The sequence below is a fragment of the Rhincodon typus genome, chromosome 24 (genome assembly GCF_021869965.1).
Source record: "Rhincodon typus isolate 14 chromosome 24, sRhiTyp1.1, whole genome shotgun sequence".
Lineage (NCBI taxonomy): Eukaryota > Metazoa > Chordata > Chondrichthyes > Orectolobiformes > Rhincodontidae > Rhincodon > Rhincodon typus.
This window is the reverse complement of record NC_063355.1, coordinates 22,009,015-22,033,595: the sequence shown is the minus strand read 5'-3', so window position 1 is coordinate 22,033,595 and position 24,581 is coordinate 22,009,015. Positions and strand designations below refer to the sequence as shown.

The 24,581-nt window shown below is 40.1% G+C and overlaps 1 protein-coding gene across 1 annotated transcript in view; it reads right to left on the bottom strand.

Moving 5' to 3' along the window:
* The window catches only part of LOC109913383 (huntingtin-interacting protein 1-related protein), a 254,945-nt gene extending 231,951 nt beyond the window's left edge, over positions 1-22,994 (bottom strand). Inside the window, exons 1-2 of the mRNA XM_048611714.1 lie at positions 22,723-22,994; positions 14,371-14,425 (exon numbers count right to left, since the gene is read on the bottom strand). Coding sequence (XP_048467671.1) covers positions 14,371-14,425; positions 22,723-22,994 — 327 coding nt within the window. The remainder of the gene's footprint in view (positions 1-14,370; positions 14,426-22,722) is intronic.
* Positions 22,995-24,581: the final 1,587 nt, after the last annotated feature.

Below are 24,581 nucleotides of genomic sequence, written 5' to 3'. Positions count from 1 at the left end.
AGATCGGCCTTTTTGAGAGTGAAACTACGGAAAGTGACTGACCCAGATGGAGTGCCCAGCCGTGCACTCAGATCCTGTGCGGACCAGCAGGCGGGAGTATTCACTGACATCTTTAACCTCTCCTTGCTGTCATCTGAAGTCCCCACCTGCTTCAAGAAAACCACCATCATCTTGGTGCCAAAGAAAATCATGCAGCATGCCTCAATGACTTTCACCAGTGCATTTGACCTCCATAATTATGAAGAGCCTGGAGAGGTTACTCATGGCTCAGAATTAATTCCAGCCTACCAAGTTGGCTTGATTCTTTGCAATTTGTCTAACGGTGGAACAGGTCCACAGCAGATACCATCTCCCTAAACCTATCCCTGGAACATCAGGATAACAAGGATACCTATGAGGTTGTAGACTTGCTTGCCAAGCCGGTGCGTTTTGTTGCAGACGTTTTGTCATCCTGTTAGGTAACATCGTCAGTGCACCTCCGGTGAAGCGTTGGTGTTCTGTCTCGCTTGTTATTTATATGTCTTGGTTTGCTGGGGTAGTTGGCATACCTATGTCAGGCTCCTATTTATTGACAGCAATCCAGCCTTCAATACCATAATTCCAACCAAACTCATCTCTAAATTCCAAGTCCTAGGTCTTGGCTCCCACTTTCTGTAACTGGATCCTCGACTTCCTGAGCCATAGACTGCAATCAGTAAGGATAGGTGACAACACCTTGTCGCTGATAATCCTCAACACCGGTGACCCACAAGGCTGTGTACTCAGGCCCCTGCTATACTCCTTATACACTCACGAATGTGTGGCCAAATTCCGCCCCAACTCCACTTACAAGTTTGCTGATGACACCACTGTTGTAGGTTCAATCTCAAACAACTATGAAACGGAATACAGGAAAGAGATTGAGTGCTTATCAGCATTGTGTAAAGACAAAAATTTCTCCATCAACGTCAGTAAAACAAAGGAGCTGGTCATTGACTTCAGGAAACAGAATGGAGGGCATGCCCCATCTGTATCAATGGTGCTCAGGTTGAAATGGTCGAGAGTGTCAAATTCCTGGGAGTGATGATCACCAACAATCTGTCCTGGTCTACCCACATCAATGCGACCATCAAGAATGCACAACAATGTCTCTACTTCCTCACGAGATTAAGGAAATTTGGCATGTCCACAAGGACTCTTACCCATTTTTATAGATGCACCATAGAAAGCATCCTGACTGGATGCATCACAGTGTGGCAACTGCTCTTCCCAAGACCACAGAAAACTAAAGAGAATCACAAACGTAGTCTACTTCTACGCAAAAACCAGCTTTCCATCCATTGACTCCATCCATACTTGCCACTGTCTCAGGAAAGCAACTAGCATTGTCAACCCTCTTCCACCCTTTTCCGTCGGGCAGAAGATATATAAGATTGAATACACGTATGAACAGATTAAAGAACAGCTTCTTCTCCACTGTTATCAGCCCTTTGAACAGACATTTCAAATGTTAAAATTGATCTCTCTCTCTCTCTCTTACACCTTCTCTGAGGCTGTAACAATATAATCTGCACTCTGTTCTGCTATTCTGATGCACTTTGTATGGTATGATCTACCTGCAAACCACACAAAACAACACTTTTCACTGTATTTCGGTACATGAGACAATAATCAATTAATCAATCAATGGCCTTGCCTTCGAGATCACAATAGCTTTTTTCAGCCTGACCAACATTCTGCACTCCTCCAATTCCAACTTTAAACGTGTCACCATTTTCATTGCTCCAGCTTTGCTGACTGTGCTTTCAACTGCCTTGATCCTAAGATCTGGAACTTCATCCCAATATATCTCTGACTGTCCTCCATGTTTCAAACCTACCTTTAAGATGGTTTTTAAAATCACTTCTTTGACCAAACATTTGATCTTTGTATTGATCTCTCCTCCTGTGTCAAAAATGTTTTATGTTCAATGTCTTGAAAAGTTAAAGTGGCTATATAAATGGAAGTTGCTTGACATTGTTATTTCAGAAGACATATGTATCAGTTTTGTTAATTGGATTATGTGTAATGCAGCTATTGAAAATACTATAGAGTATTTCTATGTTTGACACTATCTGAAATTTTTTATGTTATTGCAAAGTCTCTAATTGTTGGAATACTTGAATTTTCTGTCTCTTTAACTAAAGTTTAATTGAAAAGAATGTTAGCACAAAGGAAAGTCATGAACAGCACTTTACAATCAAAGATTAGTTCCATCGAGCAGTGTCATGCTGTTTCTGCATCCCGCCTTGCAACATTCTATTTCATTGTACAGTAGACCATACTGAGGAAGTTGGTGAAATATTTTGATTTTCTTGTGCAATAGTCTAATTCATTAGCCGGACTCCATTGGAAATCTTATTCTTGTGTATTTGTCTTTTTCATGTCATTGAGTTTATCTGGAATGTGATTGGGAAGTACAAGAGGTACCACAAAATCAGGAAATCAAAATTGTTAAATTTCATTCACTTCAATGGACCATTGCATAATTTCAAATATTACAATAATGCCATTTGATATTGCGTAAGTTATAGTAAAAATGATTACTGACAGCGCAGTTAATTGAAACTGATTTAAACTCATTTGGTATAATTTATCGCAATGATTAAATTTACATTAGTAAACTATTCAAATGACCATATTATAGATGAATAATATTTTAAGTATTAAAAAGGTTACAGGTATTTAGTTTGCTTTTAGTTAACATATGAAACTATATGAACATTCTGTCACTGATGTAGGCACCGTAGTGGGGCGACTTATAAAGATTTTCACGTATTTTTCATGTAAAAGTACACTCAGCAATAAAATTCTATTCTATTCTATTCTATTCCTGAGATGACTGTGGCCACATCAGTTCCGTGAAGTGATGCACAATTTGCTCCATATAAAGCAATGTAACATTTGCTCCATTTGCTGAAGTCCGGAGCTGTCAGGCAACCATAGGGGTGTTAGCTCCAGTGACACTTACATGGCCGTCTAACATCAAAAGCACCAAAACAAATGCATCATCTTCAACATGCACTGGTATAGTAACAGAAAATTAAGAGCTTTTCTTTCTCCAGTCAGTAAAGTGTGTGTTTATGTTCATTTTCAACAGTACTGATAACTTTCAAGTATTTATCCCAGAAGAATGTATTTACAAATGAGTTACTTTGTTAATGTTAGCAGATAGTAAATCCACCTTCTTTGCTTCCCTTTTATTGATGCTTTTTTCATTGAGACGGTGTAAGTCTCAGGTTTTACATCATCGTCGACCCTGATTGATCTAAGGGCCAATCTAAACTTGAGACCAATGCCAACCAACATCACTGTCTGTATCAGTTCACTTTCAGGAACCAATCTTCATCATTTATCCTTTTTGTATCCTAGGGGGAAACCTATCAGAATGCCATACAATTGGTCAAATCATTTAGAAATGTTGTCCTCTATGGAACAGTCTACTTTCAATTCTTAATGAGTTCAAAATGTTGCCCTACATTTGACCTGATTACCAGGACATTCCACTTGCAGCACATAGAGACCCCTTTGTTCAAAGAGTAGGAAAGAAAAGGATTAAAGAAAGAAGAAATAGCAGGAGAAGATGCGTGCGCCATTCCCCCAATACTAATCTTGAAATACTGCCTCGCAAGAGGGTGACTGGCATCCAAGGAATGTACCTCAATGAGAAGTCACTGATGTCAGAGAGGAGGTAGGCATTGATGAGATTTCGTTTAAAAAATAAACGATCCTTTTATTATCTGTACATCTGCAGTGAGGGCATCGATGGACTTTGTGTAACAGTAATTGTTTTTCACACCTCGAAATCACTTTGATTCTGGTGTGCTTACCAAGGTCACTTGGAGCATTTGCTGTTCTGTGACCCCAGAGGCCCGTACAGTACTGCTCCAAGGCAGGCAGCTATTGCCGCAAAAAAAAACAGACAATAATTGGAAACCTCTCAGGATCCCTGCTCGCATAAAAAATACCCAATAGGCTGGGGGAAGTGAGATGAGCAATCATCAAAGGCAGAGGCACACAGCATGACTGTCATGAGCCAAAAGTTACAATCACACACTGGCTGAAATTTCACTTCAAGCACAAGTGTTACAGTAATTAAAAATGTGATTCCTGCTGATTTACCATCCAATTAGGAGCAAGAGAGTCTTGCTTTCATCCTTGTTTCTCAAAGATAGCCTCAACTTGAAAGTAAAGTCTGTCAATTTTTATTACACCGTTCTATTTATTTGTTTCATATTTGTCTGCTTAACGTACGAACATAAAACCATTTTTGCTAAAGAATCCTTGATACAATGTGGATGGGTAACAAAGAACAAAAATAGAGGTACAATTAATCTGCTGTATTCATGCTACTTCTAGCCTTCCAAAGGTAACTTTAGGGATACCGTGTGAATGTATGCAGCAGCATTTCTATATCAAACTAAGTATGTTTGATAAATGTTACTGTTCCCCTTTATCGTCTTCTAGTGACTGTTTATATACAGTTCTATAGCGTTTTCTAACTGTATGAGGGCAAAGGATTTAATGCAGTCTACAGTGTAACGCTTCAATAAGACAGAGTGTAAAAATTCCAGCTGAGAAAAATACATCGGCTCAAATCATACAGTCAAGGCATTAGCTGAACAATTATTATCTCAATGAACAGACCATTGTCCATTGTACTCCTCCTGCTGTAATAGTCAAAGCCTATTATTCATACTTAATAATTTCATAACCATGTTAAATATGTATGCATTGCAGCATTTTCTGTTACCATGGAAAACATCCATTTTAATTACATGGCATATCATATTTTTGTTATGTGAATAAACCCTGGCCTTTCCAAAATAATTTATAATACTTTACCATTTAAATCAAATTATTTGGTTCCTCAAAGTGGGCTGCTTTCATTTGAAATTATGACAGTGGGTTTCAACTAAATATGTTTACTGACTACCCAACTCAATATATGCATCTTTAATTATCATTACAAAATTCCTGGATCTCCTGTGGTATTGCTTACAGGTAGTCCGGGACCCGCAGTGTGGTTTTTGATGTTTATCCCAATTCTATTGATGTTGAAGCACAACAGCAGTTTGCCTTTTACTGCATTATAGCGAATTGAGCAAAGAAAAATGTCATAACTGACACGAGGTAAAAATATCAGATACCTCTTTATCATTGAAAGATATAGGCATTACCAAAATTATTTGGAAAAATGCATTTGCATGTATTGTACTGGCTGGCTTGTCGTATTCACATAACCTTTATCTCTGGTATAAGTGTCTTTCTTGAGTTTATGCCAGCCATTAAACACATTACATGGAGCATGGTATCAGGAGTGTGAAGTTGAGATTAAATTAGTGAATCTTCGGAGCTGTAAGAGAGCCAGCTACTGTAAAGACAAAGCAAAGAAGAGTTAAAATGCTGTCTCCAATACTGAGTTGATGGATGAGTCAGAAAGCCTTTTAAAGTTTCAATCCCTGCTGCTGTAGACATGAAAGGAGAAATAACATAGAATTGGCAATTTTTGCACAGCCAATGGCAAAACTATGAAATAGCTGCAGAAAGACTGAGCAAATAAGTGTAGAAACCTGCTACCAGAGAGGAAGAAAGAGTTAGACTTAACTATCTTGCAAAGGTCAGACCTAATTTCTCATCAAAGTGTGATCCTGGATGCAATCTCACAGCTAAGGCTATGTAGTGGCACAGAACAAGAAGCAACTTCCGCTAGCATCAAACAACTAGTGATGACAATGCCAGTGCTGAAACAATATAACATTAATGGTAGAGTCATCTTGCATTATGATGTCAGTGAGACAGGACTTGAAGCAATCCTTAAGCAGTAAGGACAATCAGTAGGATTTGTATTCAGGGCATTAATACAAACTGAATGGCACTACACATAGATTGAGAATGACTAAATAGCTATTGTTTTTTGTTTGTGAGCATTTCAATCAATATCTACTTGGCAGAAGTAAATGATAGTGAGCATGACCACAAGCCACTTGCTACCCACTCCAAAATGTCTGCAAAGAGTATTACTTTGTTTGCTAATATCACCTGAATGCAACATCTAAGCAAGGAAAACAAATGTACATTATTGACATGAGATCCCCTCACCTCCATTCAAAGCAAACAAACAAACCTTTGACATGAGACTTGGGTTCACCAGCACATCTGTCAACTTGCTCTACTGCATCCGCTGCACTTGATGTGGTCTCTTCTACATCGGTGAGTCCAAGTGGAGACTTGGAGATCGTTTTGTAGAACATCTGCGCTCTGTACGCGACAGACAACACCTTCCGGTCACGAAACATTTTAACTCCCCCTCCTACTCCCTGGGTGACATGTCCATCCTGGGCCTCCTCCAGTCCACAATGACACCACCCACAAACTGGAAGAGCAGCACCTCATATTCCACCTCGGGAGCCTACAGCCCAATGGCCTAAACGTGGATTTTACCAGTTTCAAAATCTCCCCACCCCGGCCTCATCCCATGTCTAACCCTTCCTCTCATCCCCGCCTCCTTGACCTGACACAACCTGTCCATCTTCTCTCCCACCTATCTGCTCCTCCCACCTCACTGACCAATCCCTACCATTGCCTACCTGCACTCACCTATCACCATCCCACCTACCTTCCCCAGCCCCACCCCTCCTCTCTCTATTTATTTCCCAGCTCCCTTCCTCCTCCCCATTTCTGAAGAAGGGTCCCGACCCGAAATGTCAGCTTTCCTGTTTCCCTGATCCTGCCTGGCCTGCTCTGTTCCTCCAGCTCAACACTGTGTTATCTCTACATTATTGACATGCTGTTGTGAGTTTTATTTCACATGAAGATACTTGAGGACACTAACACAGAGAGAGAAATCTTCCAGGATCAAAGAGGGGCTACAGTTTCACATGTTCTGGAAATCATCAATTCAAGACACTATTGGGCATAATGAGATGATGCTGTGGCACAACGTGGCATCTTGTAGGAAAGGAACAGGGTTAATATCGCAGAGGAGATAGGGAAGGAAATGCTGAAGCGCATGAATGCAAGTCATAAGGAACTGAGTCTATTCTAGAAGTGAGTGGTCTACTGGCCAAATACGAGCAATGATATTAAAGACTACTTCAGCCACTGCAGTGTTTATAACAAATACCAGCTAAGCTAAAAAACGCTAAAGAGCCATTTCTAGATACATAATACCTGGCCCAGACAATGGATGAAGCTTGGAGTGATCTCTCCACTCTCACAGAAATTGGTCATCTTGTCACCATTGACTGATATTCTGACTGATAAGAGTTGGGCCAGTTGACACCAATGACGTTATAGAGCTAGGCAGAATACAAACATTCAATGCCCTCAACAAGAATAAGCCAGTCTCCATGGCAACTTGTGGCTTGTGTAGAGCAGCTGTTACCTTGATCATATGCAGTGAGTGTGAACGATCAAATATATTATTGCAACCGCAGACTTGTGTATAGAGAAGCTGCTATTTCACCGCCAGCAGCTGATCAGGAGATGTGATCTCACCACCTGCAGAGAGCACAAGACAGGTCCCAGAAGTTCACCATGCTCCGACAACAGTCATAGATAAGCTACAATAGCAGCCATGGCCATAGAACTTGCCGTTGGAATAATAGTCATTGACAGTCCATGAGAAGGAACATCATCCGAGCAACAAGCTGATACCAGATAAACAGCCATCAATAATGTCCATGCATGCCCTGGGAAGACCTATACAATTTAAAGATAAGTGCAGATGTTGAGGAAAATAGGACTGACCAGAATTAATTAACAGTTTTGTTAGTGAATGATCAATTTCTTACTGGACCATAGATATTAAATAGCTTATACCCTTCAAATGATTAAGCGTGCAATATCTAAATATTTTAATGAAGGGGGAGATGTTTGGAGAAATGCATTTTTGCAGTGTGTACTAGCTGGCTTGCTGTAGTCATGTAACCACTACACCTGCTTTAAATGGTAGCCACATTACAGGTAGTTCTGCTATAATGGGTGTTTTGTTAACGTGAATTGGCTGTAATGCAATTGAGGAATAGTGGTCGCTGTTTGTATAAAGCGAACTTTTGGCTGTTACAGGTATAGCGATTTCTCTGTAACGCGATTTTCTATGGTGATTCTCTACAGCGCGAGGTTGCACAAAAATGCAGCTATCGCATTATAGAAGAGCGACCTGTACATGAAACAACTTTATTATTTGTAACACCTCCCATTATACAAAACTTGCTTAAACATATTTTTCTACTCAAATGCCTCTTCTTCTTTTTACCGATGCTCTAGTTTTATTCCACCTTGCAGTGTTTGCCTAAGAGGAATATATTTTATTTGTCAATTCATCCTGCCTCTCTCCTTAAAAACTTTCTTGTTATTCTGCTGTTTATATTAATAGAAAATATATTTTTCTCCTATTCTGGAATTATACATCCTGCTGTGAGTGTGTCACTGCAGAGAAATGTTTATTCCACTAGAAAAGAAAAATGCTGCAGGAGATGGAATACCAAACCTAACAAAAACAGAAAACGTTGGAAATACTCAGCAGTCAGGCAGCATCTGCGGAGAGTGAAACAACGTTAATATTTCAGGTCAACGAACTTCTGTGAATTGATTGTCAGTCAATAGGTTATTGTCAGCATTACAATATCATATTAATATCCACAAAAATGTTACAGATGACACTGAATTGAAGTGGGCAGGGAGTGACTCAATTTATACTGAGGAAAACCACACCAAAAAAACAAGAGGTCACATGCTGCAGAAATGGCAAATGAATTTCAGTGTTGGTAAGTGTGAGGTGATACAGTAGGAGAAATAAAGATCCCATATACTAGTTAGGGATGAGAATCTTAATGGGCAAAGGGCTAAGGAGATTTAGGGCTTGGAGATTCATAAGTCAATACAAGTAGCAACACAAAGGAATAACTTTGAAAAATGCAAACACTTTTAGAGGAACTGGACTGATTAAAAAAAGAGGACTTTATATTAAACTTGTACGAAACCTTGGTTCAAACATATCAGAATACAGTGCAAAGTTCTGGTCTCTGTCTTACCAAACTCACACAGAGGTATGAAAAGATGATACCAGAGCTGAAAGATCATTTTTTAAACTCTAACCTATTTTTCCAGTCAACCTGTTCAGAGATGTTATTACATCCTCTAGAGCAGATTGGACTTGAACCTGGGTCTTCTAGTTTAGGGGTAGGGATACTACCACTGCACCACAAGAGAGTCCTGCAAGATCATTATAACTGTCAAGAAATGGTGATCAGGTGTGCACTCCATTTTCTATAAAAGAGAAAGCTAAGGAATCACTTGAGAGAAGTCATTAAGGTTATGCTGGGGTTGTTAGGGTGAATTTAGAGAAAATATTTCTGCTTTTGGGGAATCTAAAGTAAGGGGTCATAACTAGAAGTCAGTTGTGAATAAATCCAATAAGTAAAATAAAACATGCCTTTATTCATATCTTTCAGAACCACTGAATACATCAAAGCACAATACAGCCAATAAGGTACTTGAAGTCTAGTCACATTAGTAAAGTAGGAAAGGCAAATTTGCACTCAGTAGACTCCCACAAGCAACAATGTGACAATTATAGAAGAATTATTTCTTGTGAAGTTGGTTAAGGAAAAATATTGGACAGGGATCTGGGACTATTGCCTCTACTCTTCCTCAAAACAGTGCCAAGGGCTATTTTACATTGTGATTTAAGGTGTATGATTTCTATAAAGTTTGATAAGATCATGAGACCATAAGAAATAGGAACAAGGGTAGGCCGTAATATTATTTACTTTAGAGTTTGGATATTTGAATTTGAACTCATGGCATATGACTTTGCTGTGTGTCTGAAAGGGTTTAATGATTAACTTGTAAGTATTTCTATAGCTATGGTGATTTCTTTTAAAACGTGGTATGAGACAAAAACTTTTTCGAGTTTCATGGGTTTTTGTTTATCTTTGGAGAATTTTATCAGTGAACAGAATAAAAGTTGTGCATTAGGCTCCAGTGTTGAAGGTCAGGTATTGATATTTTGCTTCTTTTGATTATGGAAACACTCTAAGGTTGAAAACAAAAAGTTTGTTTTCAGTTTGAGCAGTTCTGCAGCCTTCTTTGGTAAAGCTGCATGTATAAAGTAGTTGCTCCTGTGGAACGCAGAAATGGTTTAGAATTGTTTTAAAAAGAAACGTTACCACAGTGTTAGGAGTTTTCTAGAAGTTCCAGACCAGAAGTGTTTGGTTAAAACCCTGAAAGAGTTAATTGCTGAGAAGCTGAGAAAGTTTAAGTTCAGTTGTATGAAGGCTCCAGGAAGAGGCTACCAGAATTTCAAGGCTGAAAGTTGAAGTCAGTCAATTTAACCTCTACAGGGGTGATAGAGGAAGGATTGCTGTTTGTTATGTATACTCTAAAAAGGTGCTTTTGCAGATTAATGGGATTGTATCTGTAGCATGAATTTCACAATCATTAAAAGTGTGTTATATGTAACTGATCTGGTTTATTCTATTTTCTCTTCACCCTGTACCAATGGCTATGAAAATGATAGGTGACTTGAAATTCTTTGTGACTTTCAGGGAGCCATGGGTGACCTGTGTGGGATTTCTCAATCATCCACACACAAATGCATCAAGACTGTGACCAGATCGCACCACGTCATTCTGTGTCCCCATGACCAGCTTAGTGCTGCAGTCCAGGCAGCAGAATTTGGCAACATAGTTACCTTTCCCAGCTGAAAGGTGTCATCAACTGCACACATGTCAGGCTGAGAGGACCATATTACAGGTAACGGATTTCTTCAACAGGAAGGCCTTCCATTCTCTCAATGTGTAAGTGATCCGTGATTATCGGTGCTACCACTTACAGGCCTGTGCCCAGTACCCAGGACCCTGGAAGCTGTCATGATTCTTACATCCTTGATAACTGCTGTGTTCCTGCTGCATTTACAGCTCCGCACGCCTTGCAAGGCTGGTTACTGGGGGTAGAGTGGGGGGAAACACTGACTATAGCTGGTGACTCCATTATGCTACCTTCTGACTGAGGCAGAGAGTAGATACAATGCAGCCCATATTTTGGCCAGACAGTTAGGCACTAGGGCTCCCGAAGATGAGGTTCTGCTCCATGGACTGGTCTGGTGCAGGACTGCAGTACAGTCTGGACAAAGTATGCCACATAATCCTAGCATGCTGTGTGATGAGGGAAAGTAATGGATGCTGAAGAACTGGGAGGGAGAGAAGGAGGAGTCTTCCGAGGAGGAGGCTGAGGACATTGATCAGGAGGAACCTCACCTTGTGCATGACAGAGTGTATAGCTGCATTGGGCACTACAAGGCAGACAGGACATGTTGACACCAGCTTCCTGTAGATGAGAACTGGCTGCAGTAATCCTTCATTGACTGGAATACACGCAAACAGCTTACCTGTATTCTGGGAGAAAAATGCAACTTCTGTTTGTCTCTGATGTCTGCTTGCTTTCAGTGTTTTAAATAAAAATGGATTTTTTTGCATCTTTTGAAGGTTCCCCTGTATGTGATGGTCCCACATTGAAGAATGGTAAGATGCTGGCCTATGGTGGACAGTGGGAAAAGAGTAACACTGACTTATAGAGGACTGTGAGATGGGATGGGCCTACATGTTCCTTAACATCAATCCGGATAGTGATAGAAGGTGCTGGAAGTAAGTGTCAGCTTCTATGCTGTGATAGGCACTGATTTGTAACTATTGTGCATGATATTGACTGTGAAGGACAATTCAGCCGTGCCAGGGCTTATCTGGGTGTGCAACACACTTTTAAATATGGCACCAACACCTGGGATGACGGAATATCCCGTTATATTCAGGCAGTGGTAAGTATATCTGGTTTCAACAAATGGGAGAATCAGGTATTGGACGAAAGTCAGCCATAGGGGTGTGGTGTTTAGTAAAACAGGCGGGTTTGGGATGATAGTGTGAGAATACTCACTAGGCCTTGTGGAGAGAAACCTCCATGAAACTCAATGGAAATGACCACTTAGCCAAAATGTGGTAAGATTCAGCCTCTGGATGTTTGGATGCTGAAGGGATTAGTGATATTGTAGGAAGGTGAAATGAAAGTGGATCAGCTTCCTCCTGCTTTTAATCCTCTTTTTCACATGTTCATGTTTTAATGCAAAAGTTGAGACTTCACATCATTTTCTCATTGGAGTATTTTATGTTATTCTGTTTTGATTTTTGCCTTTTGTTTAGGTGTAATTATTTTAGAACTAGTCACCTTCCTCTTTTACTCCACATCTCTTGATATAATACACGCATGTCTCGTTTTAATGGAGCAAACACTTCTACTTTTGAGAAAAGTCTTTCTTACTACATTATTCAGATTCTACATAGAGGTACAGGACAATATATGCAGTGATGAGAATGAATGAGCTGTGCTGTCTAGGTCTGCTGCTCGAAGATGTGCATGACAAGTTTACAATAGGTCTATCAAAGACTCCCTGTTCTACTCTATAGTCATAGATTTATACAGCACAGAAACAGAGCCTTAGGTTCAACTTGTCCATGCTGATCAGATATCCTAAACTGATCTAGTCCCATTTGCCAGCACTTGAATCACATCTCTCTAGATCCTTCCTATTCATATACCCATCCAGATGCCTTTTAATTGTTGTAATTGTACCCGCCTCTGCCACGTCCTCTGGCAGCTCGTTCCATACACCCACCACCCTCTGCATGAAAAACTAACCCCTCAGGTCCCTTTTAAATCTTTCCCTTCTCGCCTTAAACCTATGCCCTCTAGCTTTGGACTGCCCTACCCTGGGGAAAAGACCTTTGCTATTCACCCTCACGATTTTATTAGCTTCTATTGGTCAGCCCTTAGCCTCTGATGCTCCGGGGGGGGAAAAAACCCAGCCTAATCAGCCGCTCCCTATAACTCAAACCTCCATGTAAATCTTTTCAGCAGCCTCTCAATCTTGACAATATGCTTCTAATAGAAGGGTGACCAGAACTGAACACAGCATTCTACAAGTGGCCTCACCAGTATCCTGTATAGCTGTGACATGACATTCCAACTGTTACACTCAATGTTTTGATCAATGTAGGCAGGTGTGCCAAATGCTTTCTTCACCCTGTCTACCTGTGACTCCATTTTCAAGGAAGTATGTACCCGCACCCTTAGGTCTCTTTATTTGGCAAGACTCCCCAGGGCCCTACCATTAATTATATAAATCCTGCCTTGATTTGCCTTACCAAAATGCAACACCGCACATTTATCTAAATTAAACTCCATCTGCCACTCCATGGCCCATTAGCTCACCTGATCAACGATAACCTTCTTCACTGCAAACAATTGAAAGTGTGACTGAATGCCAGGCCCAGAGGTTACAGGGTACAACATGTCATTGATCAGTAGCAGCACAATATCATGTTATTCTGCAGCTATACTGAGGACACAAGGAAGCAGAAAGGACAGCTTGGTCCTGGAGCTCATGGTTATTCTTTCAATGCCACGCTGCCAAGGAGACTGCATCCAATCTCAGCAGGGGGACTCCACTCACTTTTTATTAATAATGGACAATAGGGGAAAACTGACACCTTGAAAGCCTGGTAACACCCTCAGTCTCATCTGTAGACATCACAGCTTTAGTAGCGTTTGACTAACATTAGTGAGCACTAAAACTACTAACTTCAGTCCTTCATACTGTCTATTGACTTCAGGATCACTCTCAAAAACCTCTGACCACAATGACAGTTTACTCAATTATTAACTGCAGTATCACAGGATCAACTTAAGTAGAAGTCTAGAGACCTTGGCAACTGTCTACCAAATTCAGCACACTCACACCAGGATGAACATTCAGCATGATAAATGCAACTTATCCTTTATCATTACAGAATTGTGTTACAGAAGCTCTGTGGAACCTCCTTAACACGAGAGCAAAAAAGAACCCCCTCCTTCATGTAATTAGAAATCAGAGCAAATTAGGAGAAAGAAACAGCTGCTCCCTAGGTATATAACGTGTAGCTGCCTGACAGATCAGAACTCTAATTAAAGTTCCTTTCCCTGGAAATATCTGCAATCAATGTTCAATATAATTGATGTTTTCTCTTGGCAACTGTCTGCATTTATTCCATAAAGTTACAGGAACATCTATAACTCAAATCCATTCTTTTGCCTGCTCATTATTTCAAGGGATCAGAAAGTAATTTTCATGACATATATATTACCTATCTTAACCACAAAAAGTTATGCTTAAGTGATTGGTAAAATACCAGGCGTTTGGCATTGAGGCATCTTTGCTGTTATCTTCTATCTTGACTATTTTTGCTTGGTGCACTGAAACAACAAGTAAAAACAAAGCTCTGTGACTCTACAACAGAGACAGCACAGGGCTCCTACTGTGCTGTATTCTTCCATAATTCTATAATTCCCTGCGTCAATGTCTGTTTTACTCCTTTAAAGAGTGAAAAATATGCTTACTACAAGAAAAGAAAGAAAAACATTATGATTTATTGATGGTAAAATTTCCCAATATGTCCCACTGATGATCTAGTTGACACTTTTGGAATAGTCAGCAATGATGGACCTACTGATCTGGGTTTGAGCTGCTGCTGAGGAACAAATCATCCTTTGGATGATATTCACATGATATTTTAATTTGCAAATTTCACTTGCTTACTAACTAAGGATTGCAAAATGAAGCCAAACTTTGGACAAATGCTTGCATAACATCTTTTTAAAAATTAGTAATTCATTAAATGAGGCAAGTGAAATCATATCTTACCGAATTATTTCAGGTGAGTTCAACTGGATCAAGTTAATATCGTCGATAATTAAATGAAACAAAAATACCTGAATGGATCTGAAAACATTCTTAGCTCAAAGTGTTTTTGTTGTGGTTACAAAAAAAATCCCAAGCTAGGTGGAAGGAATATGCTCACACTCATTTCAAACACCCTGAAGATGGAATTATTAATTAGATCAATGTGGTTTGTGTCAGTAAGCTACTCCCCTCATTTTCCTGTGGTTATGGATTCAGGCTCCATCTCTACCTGTTATGACTGATTCTGCAACTTCCAAGATGAGTTGTAGTGATTTCTGTTGTCGCTCGCACTTTTCCTGCCAAAGGAGGGACAATAAGAGCAATGATCACAAAGTTTTGCATTAATGCATTTCAGCTTGTCTCAGCTTGAATAGTTCTTCAATAGAAGCAAATCTTTTACAGTAACCATGAGTGGAATGCGGGAGAGATTTTGTTTCAATTATATTGACCAGATAAGAAGATTTCTAGCTGATTCTACCTGACTAATGTGACGCTAAACTTTATAATGTTAATGCAGTATATTGTAATGTTTTAGAGCCTTCCTGGAGAAGAATGTGTAGAAGAAAGTAAGACCCTCTCTTCCATTTTAATTGGGATAATTTCTTCAAGTTTTTCTGTTGCGTGCAACATGCCCCTCTGGTCAGGAGGTGCTGACTACTCTCTGGCTTTTGTCAACATCGTTGTGAATAGATTTTGCCTCTACCTTTGTGAGGTACCAATAATTTAATTAGTTCCTGCTTGCGCTGGCACAATTCAAATCAATAACTCAACACCTAAGGGTGAATCATATGTTGCACAAAACAACAAGACAGCCTGGTGGTGATTGGTAAGAGGAAAGTAACATTCATTATAATGAGGTGGTTGCAAAGAATTAGGAATTCAGGAAATTGGGCCGACAAATAAAACACAACAATAGAACAAGATAGCATATGGAATCCTTCTGTTCTCAATGAGACTTTGGAATGGGATACCTTGTAAGGAATGGGTTTTATGTGAGGATGAAGTGGGCGACTTCACCTTGCTTTTCATTCTGTAGATATTCTATTAAGCTAACCACAGAAGAACCACAAAATCATGTGGGTGAAATTTGACCTGGGGGCACAAAACAAGCTGGAGCACATCTGCTGCCAGTTACACATTCAGTCTAATATGCAGCTCTGTTAACTTCAATGAAACTAATTTTCTGGTGGAGTTTGCAGTTGAAATATTGCATATACTGTCTCCCACTCCAAACTAACTTCCACCATCTGTCTCTTTGGATCTGTTTTAATCTTAGATTTAGACAGCTTGTATGGTTGTTGCCAAACTACAGTGCCTGCACATATCCAGCTCATATGAAGCCTTAGAAAGTCACCTTAGAAAAATGGTTTGAAAAAAGCTGTTCACTTGCATTGACTTTTAAAGTTGATTGAATTAAATACTGTTTGATCATCATAACTGACTTGAATTTCATTGCCTTTTGGAATATATTATCCTTGGGGAAATTACGTAATATGCGATATTGACAAGGAAATATAATGGATATTGTCTTCTTTTTCAATTCTCTGCCCAAAGACAGGTCCAATGCACAGCGCCACATCCTCAAAGGTAGGGCAAGGAGGCAGGTCCCAAATCCACCTGGAATCAATCTGGATCAGGGACTGAATTTATTTCATACTACAAAATTACATAAGAATAGAGCAGTGATGTGATTTTGCCACCAGCGATGTGATTTACCTAATGCAGCAATGTATATATTATTAATTGTAATATAAGAAACTAGATGTGGATTTTATGGTTTTGAAGAACCCAACAGATGTCTATTACAGTGAACTGTATATACAATCATTATATTCCTCATGACCAAAGTGTCAAGGCTATCAACAAGCTATGAAGTTACACAGAGGAGTTTGCTTCTAGTAGCATGTCATGTTTCAAGTGACCCACAGGGTAAGATGGAGTATGAGACCTTTATACACTCAGGTTGCATACTATAATAGTGATGATATTATGAATCTTAAAGGTATACTCCCACATTGACCATGAGATATAACACAGCAACCCAGGGTGTGTTGGTGGTAGGAGTTCAGATTCAGAATTCTTTATGTAGGAGTACAAATTAATAAGGCTTGAGAAAGCATATGGAACATATACAGGTTGGTGGAAATGGCAGCCAGGTGAAATGTAATGCAGAGAAGTGTGTGGCAATCCATTTTTGTACAAAAAGACACAATAGATAATTGATAATAAAGATACAACTCTACAATACATTGGAGAAGTTGGTACTGTATTTCCAGGAGAAAAGAAGCCTGAGAAGCAACTTGATAGACATATTCAAAATAATGAGTGCTCTGGATACAGTAGATAGGAAAATCTGTTCCGATTATTGGTCAGATCAAGAACAGAAGGGAAAAGATTTGAGGTAAGTGACTAAGGAAGCAATGGTGACATGAGGAAACCTTTTTTTTACATGGTGAGTGCTCAGGATCTGAATGTGTTTCCTGAGAGGGTGCTTGATGCAAATTCAATCAAGACATTCAGGAGAAAATTAGATTATTATCTGAAATGGAAGATTATGTGTCTCAAGGGAGATGGATAGGGGAATGCCACTGGGTGAATTGCCCCTTCTGAGAGGCAGTACAGACAAGATGGATCAAATGGCCTTCTTTCTATGCTTTAACCATTCCATGATTCTATGATCCTGGATTTTAGAAATAAGGGCATTGAATATAAAGCAGTGATGTTTGGATAAATCATTGGGTAAGCTGCAGTTCAAATATTGAGTCCAATGATGGACACTTTCTTTAATGAGAAAGGCAAGGCCTGCAAAGGATTCATCTAGGATATTCCAGGGATAAGTGTAGGAACAGAAGCTGGTCATTTAACATTTGTGCTTGCCTGAACATTCAGTTAGATGATAGTTGATCTGCTTCTCAACTTAATCTATCTAAAGTTTGTTATCTATCCTTTGACATTCATAAACTGTCAAAGCTATCAACAAGCTATGAAGTTACACAGAGAGCTTACTTCTAGTAGCATGTCATGTTTCAAGTGACCCACAGGGTAAGATGGATTATGAGACCTTTATATACTCTCAAATCCGTCAATATTTTGTGACAGTGCATTCCAGATTTTCACTGCTCTATGTGGGAAAATGTGTTTCTTTATGCCTAAATCACTGAATTCTAGCTTCTTTACTACATCCACCTTAGTGAATCCTATAATCATTTTAAATGCTTCTATTGGACCATACCCTCAAACTTATAAACTGAAAGGAATATAGGTCATGCTTGTGCAGTCTGACCCTATCATTTACCTCTTCAATTTACAGTGTAATTCACATAAATCTGTGTTAATTCATTCCAAGACAAGTATATCTTTCCTGAGGTGATGTCCAAAAACTAAATGGTGTCCCTGCTATAGAAAAAATATTAAACTTGAGAGGGTGTAGAAAAGATTTACAAGGATGTTGCTAGGACTAGAGGGTTTGAGTTATAGGGAGAGGCTGAATAGGCAGGATTTTTCCCCCTGGAGTGTCAAAGGCTGAGGGGTGACTTGTTGAAGTTTATAAAATCATGAGGGGCATTAATAGGCTGAATAGCCAAGGTCTTTTTCCCAGGGTAGGGGAGTCCAAAACTAGAGAGCATAGCTTTAAGGTGAGAGGGGAAAGATTTAAAAGGGACCTGAAGGACAATCTTTTCATGCAGAGGATTGTGCGTGTATGGAATGAGTTGCCAGAGGAGGTGCTGGAGGCATAATTACAACATTTAAAAGGCATCTGGATGGATACGTGTGTAGAAAGGATTTAGAGGGATATTGGCCTGATCACATCTCAACATCTGAATTACCACTTCCTCATTCTCGAATTCCAACTCCTCTTTCTATTACTTTTAGTAACTGTGTTTCACTAATTTGGACATGTAGGCATCTTAAATCCCTGTACACCTCCACAGCTCCTGGTCTCAGTATTAACATAATGCGATTTACCTACAAACATTTCTTCAATCATCACATTCTCACCTTGCAATCAGAAATGTACAGTCTAAGCTGACATTTTAGTGCAGAGGTGTTACTACATTGATGGGATGGTCAATCAATATCCTATCTGCCCTTCCTGGAAAGTGTGAACGTTCCTATGATGCTATTTGAAGAGGACTGGGGCATTCTTCCTGGCAAGCACTGATCAATAACACAATAAGGGACCCTTACTGGAAAAAAAGAAGCATCCAGGCCATGCATCCTACTGAATGGCTATTACTTGCATTTTATACCGTAAAGATTGGGTCGATCAGCCATTAACCTTATTACCCATTTAAACAGGTCAGAGAACTCAAACAAGTTCAGGGTTTCTATATAGGGTCTTTTTCTCTTGCAGGTAACCGTTGAAAAGGCCAGTTTTCCCAACACTTGCCTTTTCGCTTGTGCACGAGAAGAAACCCCATCCAAGGGACATTTATTATCAAGCCTCTCCACTCAATAATTGACACAGTGAAAAAAATAGGTTTCTCAAGAGTAGAAAACATCCCACTTGAGTTTCACAATAGAGGAAAATTACACAATCCGTGTGAGTGGGAGATGGTTAAGTGAATGAATCTCATTGCAAAGGCATTCCCACTTCCTTTTTGGATACATCTGATAGCTTTGACTATAAATGGATTCATTTTCAAGGGTTATCAGTAGCTTGCTCATATATTTAAAAGAAAACTCCATTAGAGTTACTACTTCTTAACAAGTTAAAACTTCCTGACAAACTGCAGTATATTAATCAACTAAGTCTGGGCAGAGACTGTCAGAGTCACAAAGCTCTAAAGACCAGATATGAGGCCAGACCTAAAATGTACTTTTGTATGGTTCTCTTAAATATAGCAGAGGCTCTGATTCTAAAATGGCAATTGAGGTTCTGTGCATTGGACCTCAATCTGCATATTGTTTCTACATCATCTTTTGTTGCCAATATTAATATGCTTACCTTTCAATTTTCAGTTCTGCCTAAAAAGTTATTCCCAAAATATAAATCTCCTTATAGATGATGACCAACCCATTTTGATTATGCAGTGTGTGACTTGCAATGTTCATTCTTTCTTCCTGTATAACTGTTACTCGCTGACTTGGCAAACTAAGCCATTTGAAATCTCATTGCATCTTGACAAAATACTGTTCGGATCTTTTTGCTCACTTACTGGGTGTTGTATATGAGTTGCTTGTGGGGATGGAAATCATTCCCTGAGGTTAAGTAAGAGCTAAATGTGCATGACATCTGTGCATTGTGGTAAAGTTATTTATCTTTTCTCATGGATGACGGAAGTCACTTCATTTTTGACATGTGGTATTTTCTTTAAAGTCTTGGTTACAATTTTGAATTCTCTTCATTGCCTGGTTTATTTCCTAACTCAGTATTTATACAACAATTGTCACTTTGATGACAAAATTTGAGCTAAGCTTTAAGTTTTATTTAAAAAAAAGCTAATTCATCTAACTGCTATTAATTTTTCTAAATCATTTTATTCATGTGGCATAAATCTGGGTCAGTGTATTCTCCTGGATTGGTTTCAATCACATAAAAGGATTGGAGAGGAATTTTCCAGACATTTTCTCTCTTATTGTATGTGGGTGTCTTTATTTGTTCACAGGATGTGGGCGTCACCAGCAAGGCCAGCATTTCATCAGAATTTGATGGTGAGCAGCCTTCTTAAACCATGGTCTTCCTTGGGGTGTAGGTACCCCCACAGTGCTATTGGGAAGGGAGTTTCAGTTTTTGACCCAGTGACAGTGCGGGAACAGCAATATAGTCCTTAGTCAGGATAGATGTGTGGCTTCGAGGAGAACCTGCATATGGTTGAGTTCCTATACTTCTGGTCTCACTTTTCTTCCAGTTGGTAGAGTTGGCAGCTTTGTTGAAGGAGCCTTGGTTAGTTATTGTAGTGTATCATGTAGATGGTGCACATTGCTGTCACTGTTTGCTGATGGTGAAGAGAGAAAATTTAAGGTAGTGACCAGAACGTCAATCTAGCGGGTGACTTTGTCTGGGATATCATTGAGTTTGGGTCATGGCTGTTGGACTGTACTCATACAAACAAGTGGTCATTATTCCATCATACTCCCGACTGGCATCTTGTAGGTGGAAGAAAGGTTTCAAGAAGTGGGGCAGCACAGTGGCTCAGTGGTTAGTGCTGTTGCCTCACAGTGCTAGGGTCCTGGGTTCAAACCCACCTTTGGGTGACTGTCTGTGTGGAGTTTGCACATTCTCCCCATGTCTGTGGAGGTTTACTCTGGTTTCCTCCCACAGTCCACAGATGTGCAGGCTAGGTGGATTGGCTATGCTAAATTGCCCATAGTGTTCAGGGATTAGTGGATTAGGTGAGTTATAGAGGGATGGGTCTGGGTGGGATGCTATGAGGTTTGGTGTGGACTTGTTGGGCCAAAGGGCCTGTTTCCACACTGTAGGGATTCCATGAAAATAAAATTTCTGTTAAAAGAGTTGAATTTCTTGCATCTAGCTTGCTTTTGTAGCCATAGTATTTATATGGAGGATCCCTTTTAAAAAGTTTCGGTCAATAGTGACTATGGCATCTACCCAACAAAGTGGGAATTATCTACATTAATGACGTCCATAAAAAGGGGAATGATACCAGTCTAGGTAATTAACATCCCATCAGTCTGCTCTCAATGATCAGGTGTCATTGATAGTGTTATCAAGTGGCTCTTACTCAGCAAAGGCACTGGGAATGGGTAATAAAAGCTGGCCCAGCCAGCAATGCCATGAATGAATAAATTTAAAATACCCTACCCACTGATTCAGTTTAGATTCTGCCAGGACCATTTGGCTCCTGAATCGAACTTGTCCAGTTTGGTCAGTAGTGGGGCTACTGAGCCATTCTTGATGACAGATGTTGAAATACACCAAACCAACACTTTTAGGGCCTTGATGTCCTCAGTGCCTCTTCCAAGGGGTAATGAACATTGAGGATTTCTGATTTGAGAGGGGTTGGTAGGTGTTAATCAGCAAGACATTTATTGCTCTTATTGGAACTAGTGCCATGAAACTGTAGCACCTTCTCTAGTGAGTCTGTTGGGCCATTGGCATTAGACAGGTCCAGAGATAATGATGGAGAAAGTCTGGGAGTTTGGCTGAAGAGCATTGTTGTGATTGTTGGACTGTAGTGAGCTGTTGTTAAATGTTAGTGAGAGGGACTTGGCAGGGTTAACTTATTTTATTTAATTAACTGCATTTAAATTCCTCAGCTGCCATGTTAGGTATTGAATTAAATGGGTGGAATCTTCAGGATCTAGTCCCTGCAGCAAGTTGGAACACCTCTGGGTTGCCTCACCAATGAAGGAAAGCAGGTGATATGATGTGTTCATTCTTTCATTCTATAACTTCTAATTAAAGCAGACGCAAGGGCTGAAGCCATGGGAATACACAGAAGACCTGGGAAGGCTGCCTCTGGGTGTCTCATTCTTCCCTGAAAGTCCTGCGACAGGATCTGAGAAGCTGCAATGAGGTGAGCTTGACTCCAGCCAGGAAAACCATGGCCATCACTCCAATCATGCAGTAAATGGAAGTGGCTGAGGAATTTCAAAGAAAGTGACTGCTCCCTCCAACATAGGAACAATGCACCAAGAGGATACAGGATCTTGAATTTTTCTGGCTTAACACTTTCCAGTGCAAATCCCCACATCCTGATTTTTCCCAATATTCTTCAGCACAGCCCTCCTCAGGACAATACACATTTTACAGTTCCACTCATTTGTGTCTCTGCAGGGACCTTCCATCCCCATGTGAGCAGCCAACATGCTCACCGGCCCTCATCATATTGTCCTCTTGCGCCTATGTCCCACAGTCACCTTTCACAACTGTTAGCCCTCCTTGTTATTCACACAAGTCACAATGAACAGTCAAACCTCTCTGGCCAAGTGGTGTGGTGTGGCCTTTGATGGTGTTCACCTACCTGATCCACTGGAAAGGCAGTTCTTGCTCTGGGAGGCTGCAGATGTCAACCATGACTTTCAGCCAGAGCCAGAGTCTTCCGAGGTACTCAGACTCGTCCACAGAGCTGATCCTCTGCCTGTTAGAGCCTTTGTTCAGGGCCTCACTTCCTTCTAGCAGGATTTCTGTCACCTTGCAAGGTAGGAGGCAGCAGCTGATGCTGTTAGTGATGGTGCCGTTTTGGATCTTGTCCCTCATCAGAAATACAAGGTAGTCTGCATAAGCTGCTCCCATTCCTGGGGAAAGCTAGCAGCAGGGAAGTGCAGCTGAAGGTGAGTGATGTTAGACACGTGAGGTAACTTCCAAGGAGTTAGCAATCATCTGAACTCTCTGAGAGAAATGCTTTGATCACCAGTGTCTCAGTGGCCATTTCTGGACCTCTTCATTGCAACTAATCACAGCCTACCCAGCTTGTCAATTTCACTGAAGAGGTTGCCTCCACTGTACAGTCACCTCTGTGACCCTGCTGAGTAGCCAATGGATTGGAAAGCAAGTTCCCAGATTATTATATCCAGAACAGAAGGTTGAAATAGATTTGCTTTGGCTTTTTAATGACATTAATAACTTAGAGCCAAGGATGTTCCCTCCAAGCCTTCGGTTCCAGTCACAGAAACCCAAAAGAGGGAGGGATCATGCTGGGGATTAGTTCAGAAATTTACATGACTAATCCATTAGCATAATCACTGTGTTACTATTCATGTTAGTCTGGTGTACATAGGTCTAGGTGCATAGGGAGTGCCTGCATCATGAAACATAAGATATCACAAATACTTAGGAGAAACTATATGGGCCAGTTTGTCTTTTCCTGTTCATCATCTTTATACAATTGTATGTATACAGTATGTTTTACATGCATTTTGAAAACCCAAATATGCAACGTGTTCTTCTCAGAGGTAGTACTCTTGCCCCTGAATCTGAAGGTCATGGGTTCAATCCCTCCTCAGACACCACTGATCCAAGCTGATGCTTTATTTTAATACAGAGCTTGGGACAAGGCGTTAATGTAATTCAATCAGTGGTGCAACTGTTGATATAAACCTTGACATAAGCAGACAAAACTAAGAGAAAAATCAATTCTACTTATTGAGAGATATGGTTTGAACATAGACTGCAGTAACATAGATAGTGTGAATAAAGTGTTGAATTACTTTACCATATCTACATTCAGATTCCCGGTAGAATACAGCAGACAGGGTTTACCAATTGAACCAGCACTGAAGCCTAGAACATTCCGGAACCTGGTAGCACAAGGTCACCCTAATCCTAAACCATTGAGCAAGTGTTAAATTGTAGGCCTTATTGTTTTTGGGATGAGATAATGAGCCAAAACACTGTCTAATTTCTCAGGTGGATCCAAAAAGTCTTATGTGGCTCTAAAAGAGAAGTTCTCTCTATCATGGCCATTTATCATTCAAGGTAGATCCTGAAAGTGGTCATTTAGCATGTTGTTGTTGCTGGGATCTTGGCTCCCATGTTCCCTTCATTGCAGAAGTGAATATGCTTCAAATTGATTCCAGAGACTGCAAAGTGTTTTGGAATGTACTAAGTGCATGTGTTTTTCTTTCACACAATTCAGATTGAAAGGATTCTCTAACAAATTTGCACTTCTTTGTGTAACTAATTAAAAATGTGTAACCTCTTTAGTGTGATAACAAGGTGTAGAGCTGGATGAACACAGCAGGCCAAGCAGCATCAGAGGAGCAGGAAGGCTGATGTTTCGGGCCTAGGCCCTTCTTCAGAAATGGGGGAGGGGAAGGGAGTTCTGAAATAAATAGGGAGAGAGGGGGAGGCGGATAGAAGATGGATAGAGGAGAAGATAGG